Source organism: Dipodomys ordii, unplaced genomic scaffold (assembly GCF_000151885.1).
Source record: "Dipodomys ordii isolate 6190 unplaced genomic scaffold, Dord_2.0 Scaffold276, whole genome shotgun sequence".
NCBI classification, from domain to species: Eukaryota; Metazoa; Chordata; class Mammalia; order Rodentia; family Heteromyidae; genus Dipodomys; species Dipodomys ordii.
Window position 1 is genome coordinate 218,231 of NW_012267492.1, and position 11,617 is coordinate 229,847.

The 11,617-nt window shown below is 34.4% G+C and overlaps 1 protein-coding gene across 1 annotated transcript; it reads left to right on the forward strand.

The window, feature by feature from the left end:
- The first annotated feature begins 1,726 nt into the window (after positions 1 to 1,726).
- On the forward strand, positions 1,727 to 2,662 carry LOC106001230 (olfactory receptor 4K1). Its single transcript, XM_013036364.1, has one exon. The coding sequence runs from the start codon at positions 1,727 to 1,729 to the stop codon at positions 2,660 to 2,662; it is 936 nt and encodes a 311-aa protein (XP_012891818.1).
- Positions 2,663 to 11,617: the final 8,955 nt, after the last annotated feature.

The window sequence follows — 11,617 nt, forward strand, 5'->3', positions numbered from 1 at the left end:
AGTTGAAATATGAGAATCATGGTTAAAAGCCAACCCCACAGGAAAGTCTGTGAGACTTTGACTAATAATTAAATATTAAAAAGCCAGAAGTGGGGTTGGGAAGGTAGCTTAGTGGTAGAGTGATGGCCTTGCAAGCATGAGGCCCTGAATTCGATTTCTCAGCATCACATGAGCAGAAAAAGCCGGAAGTGGCTCTATGGTTCAAGTGGTAGAGCACTTGCCTTGAGCTGAAGAGCTGAGGGGCAGATTCCAGGCCCAGAGTTCAGGCCCCACCACCGACAAAACAGAACATACACACACACACACACACACACACACACACACACACACACACACACAAACTAGCCAGAAGTGGAGTTATGGCTCAAGTGGTAAAATTTCATCTTTGAGCAGAAATCTAAACAGCACCGAAGTGCTGAATTCAAGCCTCCCAAAAGTTAAGTATTTATTAATATAATATATCTTGTGTGAACTGCTGGCTACACAAAGCGGAAGTCACATTGTTTCCTCAGTTACTTCAAGAAGATGGTGTGAGTTTTTGTTATCAACTGACTAGCAGAGTGAAGAAGGAAAAAACCCCGCTAATAATAGCTAAAATGTTGAAGAGGAATTTACACATTGCTTAGCTTTTTTCTTCTGAAAATCGACTAAGTGTCTGAAGTGTCCCATTTATAGTTACATATTTCCAAAAAGAATATTATGAAAAATCTTATATATTTGGGTAAATTGAAGTTTGGCTGGTCGATATAGAAAAAGCTGAAAGAGTAGAGTGTTAGCCTTGAGCTAAAGAGCTGAGGGACAGCGCTCAGGCCCAGAGTTCAAGCCCCACAACCGACAAAAAAAAAAAAAAAAGCTGAAAGAATGAGAAGAGACTAGAACACATAAAAGTGACTTGCTTCATTTATAATAGACAGGTGTTTATGTAACAGATGAATCTCCTTAACTATTATGAGAAAGGATTTAAGGTTGTATTTTTCATTTTCAGAGTGTCATCATTAAGTCTTCACTTATGTATGACAATTGCTCCTATTAAGTTGTTTAAAACATTGTCAAGCATTTTATGATTCTTGATTTTCTAGTAAACTTATCTTGTTTATTTTTTCTGGCCTTTAAGACTAATTGCATCCACAGTTTGCTCCCAATTAACAATTCTCAATTTACTTGTGTGCCTTTCCTCCAGCCAGACCATGGAAATCATTGGTCCTGAAAAGTCTTCCATGTTTCTGCTTTTTTATTTATGTTTCTCTTATTATTCCTACCTGAGATTACTTTTCTCTCGTATCTTCTAATGATAGTTTATTTTACATTTACAAAAGTAAAATGAAAATAGTGTTTACTTGAAGAAAAGTAGGTCTATCATTATAGCATGTTTCATTGATCAATTTTATAGTACTAATGTATTACTAAATTATACTTGATTTCTGATTTCATATTTTGCTTTTAAATTTGAATAACTTTTCCTAGGTGTGATGGAATTAACATCTCATTATGTTTCTCACTATTTCAACTTTCCTCAGAGGAGTCATGGGTATAAAATAGTACTAGACTAATACACACACATACACACATATGCATATATAGCTATCATAGAATTCATTTAATTAAACTGATTCAGTTGAATGTTTACCATATTTCTTTTGTATTTGTATTAACTAGGTATATTATAATGTTTATTGTGATGGTGATGTTTTTCTGATTTTATTTTTCTTAGGTAATGCAGTTGGACATGGCTCACACGAATCAATCAAATGTGTCTGAGTTTGTGCTTCTGGGACTGTCCAATTCTTGGGGACTTCAGCTGTTACTTTTTGTCATCTTCTCTATGGTTTATGCGATGTCAGTCCTAGGCAATGTAATGATCATTGTCATCATTTACTCTGACTCCCATTTGAACTCACCTATGTATTTCCTGATCAGTAACCTTTCTTTCATTGATATCTGCCAATCTAACTCTGCTACTCCTAAGATGCTTGTGGACTTTTTTGCTGAACACAAGACCATCTCATTTGAGGGTTGCATGGCCCAGATATTCCTACTTCATAATTTTGTTGGGAGTGAGATGATGTTGCTGGTAGCTATGGGATATGACAGATTTATAGCAATTTGTAAGCCACTACATTACAGTAGAATTATGAACCGGAGGCTTTGTGTGATATTTGTGTCTGTTTCATGGGCTGTTGGTATTCTTCATTCTGTGAGTCACTTGGTTTTTACAGTGGATCTGCCATTCTGTGGTCCCAATGAGGTAGATAGCTTCTATTGTGACCTCCCTCTGGTGATAAAGCTGGCTTGCATGGATACATACAGCGTGGAAATTATGACTCTGACTAATAGTGGATTGATATCTCTGAGTTGTTTTCTGGTTTTAATTATTTCCTATGTCATCATTTTAATAACTGTCCTGAACAGGTCCTCCAGTGGGTCATCCAAAGCCCTTTCTACATTAACTGCCCATATTACAGTTGTGATTCTCTTCTTTGGGCCTTGCCTTTATTTCTATATATGGCCTTTTAGTAGACTTTCTGTAGATAAATTCATTTCTGTCTTCTACACTATTTGTACACCTGTACTGAATCCCATCATCTACTCCCTAAGGAATGAAGATGTCAAATCAGCCATGAGGAAGTTGAGAAGCAGTCATGTCAACTCTTGTAAAAACTAAAAGTCTCCATGACAGAGTGTAGTTAGTGCTGAATCAGAATGCAGAGCCTCCTGTGAGCATCACACTAATTATCTTTGCCAGTAATATGGACAGTAGTCATAAAAGTACTTTTTGTCCTAAGTGAAAGACATTGCATAAACCAGTTCTTTTTTCTATTTAAATATAATTTTGATGAAAGCTTATTGCTTAGAAAATACAGATTATTTTAGATCATGTAGTAACAAAGAACTTTGAATTCACAAATTGTTTTTTATGCCATAAGCTTATGATTCTCTTTGATTGAAAACATTTTCACCCTGCAAACAAAATGTACCAACACATTTCTGATATTTTCATTCAATTTTTCCATAACACTATTACACATATTTGCATGTAGAAATTATCTCAATTTACATTTATCTTTAATTTAAAATGTGGATATCTCATCATACACCTTATCTCTTCTTGTGGATTAAATATTTTATTTACTTGGAATTTACTATTATATATTTGATTATTAATAATATTTTATTGACTTGTGGAAAGTTTGGTTGTTGTTTTCTTTAGTCTTATCTATTGTAGAACGTATTGTACTTGCTAGTATGAAAAACATACATACTTGTTTCCCAATCTACGTACATTTAAGGCTGATAATTTAGTTATATTGAATTCTGCATTATTCAGAGAAAATGTAAATGTCTTTGAAATTGCCTACACATATGGATGACTTTATTTAAATTGAAGTAGGAAAGTTAATGTGATATATATTCAAATTTTACAAATCACAAAGATATTAATTATTTATATCTGAAGACCAGATCTATTATTTCCTGTTTCTTTAGAACAGAAGAAAGTAAAATTCATGTGCATTTAACGATAAAGATGAAAGGCATCTATTGACTGTTTCATCTTCTAGCCAAATATTTTTTATTGAATAGGAACCCTTGATATTTACATTATAAAAAAGCTTATATATAAAATTTAAATATGTTAGAAACAATACCAAGAAAGAAAAACCACCCTCTGTTTACACTGTATTTGATGTTGGTATAATTTGTGGAGGGGAAGGTGGACCCATTGCAACAATGAGATGTACAAGACGTTATGTTGAAAAACGAACTTTACAACTTTGACGGCGGGGGGGGGGAGGGACGGGGGAGGGATATAGGAAGGGATGGGAAGGGGAAAAAAAGGAGGAGGCAACAATTCTTGATAAGAAAAGTACTCATGACCTTGCCCATGTAATTGTAACCCCTCTGTATGGTATTTTCACAATAAAAATTATATATAAAAATGTAAATGCTTGTATTCTAACCATGAGAAACAGACCCATTTAATGGGAATTTGTAAACCTGTAATTGTCATCACTCCAGATTCAGTATTTTAATATTTTACATTATAAATAAAAGTTGGGACTATATACCTAAATATTAACTCAGAATAGTAAGTCTTACTACAAGCAGAATTTTAGATATAGATGGTCTTGCTGAAAACATCAAGTAGAATTTCTTTTTTTGTAACTTCAGAATTTTGTTCAACTTCATTGATTCAATGCCAAATATAGTAATCACTCTTAAACACATGATTTTCTCTTACATATTTTTATGCAGTGCTGAAAACACTTTGAATATCCAATAAACATGAAATTTGTCATAATACTGTTGGTATACATGTTTTCTTTTACATTTCTGTAGAAAATAGAGAGGGACTGGTTGAGAACCTGAAATTTCAGGACCTTTCACTCCTCTGATTCTTACTAAGTCTGTCTTATTCATGGACTTATTACACACAATTATGAACAGATACAGTAAAAAAAAAACCTTTCTATGAATAGCTTACATGGCTCAGCAGATATAAACAAACTCATAGTATAATTAGTTGTGTTTCAACCAATATGTGATCTGAGTGTTTCACTGATTTTTTGCCCCCCTTTTGCCTCTCAAGCAAGGTAAAAGATATGGTAATCCTCTCAAGCTCCCAAAGATATGTGAGTGCTTAAATTAGTAATAAAATGAAAATTATAGATTTGTTGAAAGGTAGTATGTGTAGTAGAATGTGAATGGCATTAAGTATATATGTATGCATATATATAATATGTATTATATATAGTATATATGATAGTGTAAAATTATTACATTATACTACATAATATACAGTATAATATATTGTATATTATAATTCTATATTATATTATGTGCATATAATCTGCTAATACTCATAATCACATAACAGCATTCATTATTATTTACATATGATATTATGTTATTTGTTATACATAATATATGCTGTTTATATATTATATATACAGTATGTATATCAAATATATTATATACAATATACTACACATAATAAATAAAATACTCTTAGAATACATAATACAGTATCTCCTGTATTATAATAAAGTATATTACATATCTATTATATATACTATATTTTGTGTTATAATTCTATATAGTACAACACTAAATAGCTCAATTCAAATGTATCCATGACAAATTTCTAATTTATGGCTGAAGTTGAAGTTCTACTTCATGAACATTAACAAAATGATGAAATTTGATAAAGATTTTATTAATAAGCTATATGTTGTGTGATTTAAGGTAGCTGCAGTTACCCAAATTGCTATGGAGTTTGACTGAGAAATCAGTCATAGTAAGAATGACGTTTCAAACCTTTAAAGAAAATGATTGTGTTGAAAGGAAAATAGGAAGGAGTTGATATGTCTAATATTTAACAGTATGCATTTAAATATCAATCTTTTTGATTACAGAAAAATTAGAGAGAATCATGCAATTTATATTTACAAATATGTGTAGCATCTCCTTTTATTAATAGGAAAATGACATAATTCTCTCTTATACCAGAGGTCATTTATGTAGCAAAGTCTATAGGGAGCCATACATATATACATCTGAGCAAGTGACTAAAAGTGGAGCTCTGAAATAGAGGAGAGAAAATTAAAATAGCTGAGGGAGAAAGGTTAAAGTTTAGTAGGTGTTATGAAGGGAGCAAATACTTCTGTGAGATGAAAAACAGTATCAACCTAGATTATTTAAGGAAATACACCATTTGAAATTTCCCCTGCAAATACCGTATTTTTACATCTGTGAGCACTTACATACAACCTCATTGTGTTTACTTGTACATTAATAAACTGGGTTTAGCTTCAACATTTGAGAAAAAAGAAACATGCATCTTTTTTGTTTTTTATTTTAACATGCATCTTTTTTGTCTCTCTGGGATTGACTTTTTCATTTAACATATTTTTCACTCCGTTTCTTTGCAAATGAAGTAATATAATTCTTCCTAATAGATCAGTATATATTGTGTATATATACTATATTCTCTTGATCCATTTATCTATTGAAGAACATCTGAGCTGTTGTCCATATCTTAGTTATGGTGAATAGTGCAGGAATAAATATGGTTGTGCAGGTGGTTTTACTATACCCTGATTTGTAATCTTTTAAATAAATGCCCAGGAGTAGTATTGCTGGATCATAGGATAGCTCTATGTTGAATATTTTTTAAAAAAATTTTAGGATAGAAACCATGTCAGCAATTCCAACTTATTTGTCCAAACATTCATGACTATATACAATTTGTTTTCTCTGTGTCAACACATTTTACCAGGATACAACCAAAGACAGATTTGCCTATAAATTATTATAATTAATATTTTTTCTTCTAGCCATATGTACACTTTTTAAAAACTTATCTCAAATGACAATCTTATTTCAGCACTTTTACTTGTGTAGGTCACATATCATAAACAGAAAATTCAAAAAAGTATATATTAATGATAAACTGAAGTAGAAAAACATTCAATTTGATAATAAAGATACTAATTAAAGCAAGGAAGGAGTATTAAATTTACTAGTTTGATAAAGGAAAAAATAGATTATCGTAAATGACTGAAAACTTATAGCAAAAGTTGTGATTATCTAAAACTTGCTGAATACTTTTGCTAGGCAATGTGTTATATTCATCAAAATATGACAATTTCCACGAAAAAAATAATTTTATTTTTAGAAGCTGATTTTGAGTGATTTACTTCTAAGTCTTATAATAACAAATCAAATGCTTGCTTTTTTTGGAAATCCTGGGGTCAAACAAATACAGTATCCTGAAAAATTTGTAAAAGTAGAGGAATAAAGATGAGTGATTTTCTCAGTGCAAGAGTGTCGTCTGTATAGATTTTTCTTTCACTTTCTATAGAATAGTCTTCCATTCACTTAATTTTCCTGAATACATTTTTATAAAGGGCAAATTATATATTCAATTTAACTTAAAATCAAGTTACCAGCTGGTTGCTGGTGGCTCACACCCATAATCCTACCTATTTAGGAGGCTGAGATTTGAGGATCGAAGTTAGAAGCCAGTCAGTGCTGGAAAGTCAATGATACTCTTATCTCTAGTTAACTGAAGTGAAGATGTGGCTAAAAATGGTAGAGAACTAGCCTTGAGCAAAAAGAGTTTAATCCCCAGAACTAACTAACTAACTAACTAGTTATATGAACCCAAATGAAGATCATTATTACTTTCAGCTTACTTAGAAAAGCTAGTTTGGTTTTAACATTTGACAGTTGTCTAAAAATTTCATTGTATTAACAGAATAAAATAAAAATAATTATTTCATTTGCAATAAAAACGGTTTAAAAATAATGCCTATTGGAAAAATTCATATATTAAGAATCCAAAAAGGTATGAATCATTCCGTTTCCATATGTGCATTGTAAGAGAGGCAAATGGACTGATGCTTCTATCTTGGAAGTGCTTTGATTTATGAGCTCAATAGTGGCAGAAAAAACGTAATTTCTTGAAGTCTATTTACACAACTTTGACTCTACTACAAAGTGGCAGAAAACATTTTCAATTTTAAACTTTCCACAGGAACAAAATACAAGAAGAATCAATAAAGCATCACAGAATAATTTACAGATAATTTGGAGCTGCAGCCAAAGATTGTGTTCTGGCTAGGGATCCAGAAGAAGGGTATTAAAATATGAGTGCTTATAGGAAAGAAACAAGTCACCACAAATAATATAAGTAATATGTTTTAAAGTACAAAACAAATATGACTATAAACTTCATTGTTTGGTGGAATGGCATGGTTATCTATTACACTGATCTAAAATGCCAGGCTGACACTAAAGAATTTATTTTTTCAAGCCTGGCTAAAGTGGCAGAGTGACAGCCTAGCAAATGCAAGGCTCTGAATTCAAGTCATAGTACTGCCAAAAAATTAATAATTTCTTTTTGTTGGTATATTTAATATATACAAAGTAAATGGTTTGTGATATTTCTATATTTTTTATCTCCCATCCCAACCATTTTTATAACATTATTTTTCAAGACTTTTGAAAGCTTTATTGAAGTCAGGCACAAAGCACAGGTCAGGGTTTTTCTATCTATGATGATGAACAGGAAGCCGTGGGAGCTTGCTGGACTGTACCCTGGACTACCTTTTCTTTAAATTTTATTTTTATTGTTATTGTAGAGGTGATATACAGAGGGGATATAGTTACATGAATCAGATGAGTACAATAAGTCTCTCCTCCCCTCACTCAGTTTTTCTCTCAGTCCCCACCCACAAGCAGTTCATTTCCACACAGTGTGTAGTGACTACTACTGTTGTATTTGTTCACCCTGTATTCCACCTTTTCTGCATCCTCCCCTTATCCTACTAAATAAAACAAGACAAAAGGAAATGAAAACAAAAAACAACAACAGCAACTGAAAATATCTCATTTCCTTTTTTGTATTTCATTTTGTAAAATATTATTTTATATGATCATATGCACATAGCTATTGAGACTTTGTCATCCACTCCAATGAAGATCCTTCCTTGGCCTCAGTATGTGAATGCCTAGAAACCTACATACTTTATCATGTCCCTATGCGGTGTGTGTGTGTGTGTGTGTGTGTGTGTGTGTGTGTGTGTGTGTGAAGTAGTAAAATGCCATCCATGAGCAAAAAATGCTGAGCATGAGTGAGAAGCTTTGAGTTCTTATACAAACACAAAAGCCCTGATACTGAGGGTTAATTATGATCTTTTCATATTGCATAGTGTTCTTTGATGATATTCTCTTTGATCTCCCTTTCCGTCACTTTTTCCCTGATTCCTCCACAAAAAAAGTCCTTGTTTCTCTCTCTCTCTCTCTCTTTCTCTGTCGCTCTCTCTCTAACAGGCACTTAAATGCTTTTGCACAAAAGTACCAACTCCTTGCACGGGCCCATAAATTAAATGAAAGAAACAAAAGAAACCCTGACATATTCATCTCTATTTTCTATCTTTGCTCTGAAGCATTCACTTTTCAAATTCAGGAATGGTAAGACTAATCAAATAATACCTTTAGGGCTGGGAAGGTGGCTCAGTGGTAGAGCACTTGCCTTGCGTGGCACTTGCCTTGCATGCATGAGGCACTGGGTTCGATTCCTCAGCACCACATAAGCAAAAAGAAAAAAGAAAAAAAGCTGAAAGTGGCTCTGTGGCTCAAGTGGTGGAGCGCTAGTCTTGAGCTGAAGTGCTGAGGGACAGCGCCCAGGCCCAGAGTTCAGGCCCCATGCCCAAACACCCCTCCAAAAAAATACTTTTAAAATGAAAACTAACCCTAAGCAAAGAACATCAGGTCTTCTGCAGGACTGACCCTTTCTGACTAGGGTCAGTCCTGTTGTAACAATGCCTCACCTGACCAATCCCAAAATAGTAAACTATCAGAGCACCAGTGCCTGCCTCCTATCACAGCAGAACACATCTGTGACAGAGACCATTCAGTAATTATGTAAACCTCTTTCTTGACCCCCAGTCCTCCACCTCTATTTAAATCTAAAGCAAATATCTTTATTAGGAGAATCGGTTAAATCTAACTTGCCTCTTTCCACCATAAGCATCTCTCTAATCTCTGCCATTAGTTGCTTTTTTATTAAGACATATTGGTATGAGCCCTGACCTGTGCAACACAGGAAGTTAAACTTGGGTTCTAAACTTGTAACAGTACTGGAGATTGAACCCAGGGCCTAATGCAGGGGTTGTGGAGACATGAAATCCGTTCTCTATTGTGAAAAGTGAGGTTTATTGCTTGTGTATAATCACAGAGGCTGAGAGATTCAAACCTAAACACATGGTCAGAGGACTTCTGGGATACAGGAGCTGCATCCCTGCTAAGTGTAGATTGCTGACAGATAATTACAAGAGCTTTGACCTCATCTTTTAAAACATAAAGTAATAAAGACAGGCTAATGCCTGTAATCTTAGCTACTCTGGAGGCTGAGATTTGAGGATCACGGTTCAAAGCCAGCCTGAGCATGAAAGTCTGTGATACTCTTATCTACAATAAACCACCAGGAAACTGGAAATGGTGCTGTGGCTCAGGTGGTAGAGAGCTAGCCTGGAGCTGAATTGCTGAGGGACAGAGTCAAGCCCAGAGTTCAAGCTCCACAACGATCCAAAAAAGAAAAGAAAAAGAAACAAAGACAATCCCAATTCTTTTTGGCTGGCTTCCCCCTCTACACACACATATATAGTGTCAGTTGTCCTCTAACATCTTTTATGATTCATGATGCTCTTTTCTTTCTCTGTGGGGAATGAATTCTGTCACTACCGCCTCGACCACCAAGGAAGACGCGACACCGAACTCTTCTCGCTGCAGTTTATTCAGGACCTTTGAGCAATCTTCTGACCCCAACCCCGGGGAGAATTCCCCACAGCCTTAAGTACCCACTGGGTAGCCAACCCTGATACGCCACGTGGGAACCACCAATAGGTTCAGGTGCACGGAAGCAAGCCAGATTCTTTTCCTTAGCCATATAAGGAGTTGTTTACCACCGAGAGCACTCGCCATCTGGAAGGGGGAGGGCGGAAGCAGGCGCCATCTTCCAGGTGCGGCCTCTCGCAGCTCTCTACAGAATTCTGTCCTTTACCCCTTTTTTAAAATGTTTATTATTTTTACTTTTTAAAATTATTGTGTCAGTTGCAGGGTTTGAACTCAGGGGGCTTGGGTGCTGTCCCTGAGCCTCTTTGTGTTTAAGCTAGCTCTCTACCACTTGGGCCACAGTGCCACTTCCTCCTTTACCTCTTTCAGGCACAGAATTGTATGGAAAGAACTTATATTCTTCTATTTTACTGTAGAATTCCACATTAAATGCATTTCAACACAAATAAACATAGCTGGTAGTTTTCCAATAATTGATTTCAAGACATTCTACGGAGATATAGGAGCCAAAATAATAATAATTCAAAAACATAAATATTAGTAAAGCTGAGCAGAGATCCTGGGATTTAACCTTGTAATTGCAGCCACTGATTCTTGGCAAAATTACCAAAAACATTTACTGAATGTCTTATTGCAGTCAGGAAAGGAGGATCAGAGGTAAATGCCAGGAATCTCCATCAATTCGAGAGAAAAAAAAGGAGTCCTTGGAGAACACTGTGGCTGTACACAAATAAGGAGTTCCAGCAATCCACAGACGAACTTTTTTTAATTTTTATTTTTTATTGTGAAAATACTGTACAGAGGGGTTACAATTACATGGGTAAGATAATGAGTACATTTCTTATCAAGCATTGTAGCCTCCTCCTTTGTTTCCCCTTCCCATCCCTTCCCATCCTCCCCCTAACCCCCCACCCAACACAGAAGAACTTTTAAAAATTTACATTGTGCATAGTGAGTGGGCATTGTGTGAAGGAAACACATAAACTGAAAAAAGTAGCAGAGGAGAACAAAAATGCCAGAATTCACATTGTCTAAAATGTCCATTTTGTCACTATCTAGAGTAGATAACTTAATGCATGGAGCATTATATCGAGAACCCTGACAATTTTGACTGAACAGTGACATAAAATAAAACATACACTGATGCTTAATGATTAGTTTTGAAAATGTGTAAATATTTTAACTTTTTATTTCAATTTCCTAGGGAAAATTGCTCTTGGGTGAAGCATATATTTTCTCCTCTTTGAGCTAGGATTGTTTT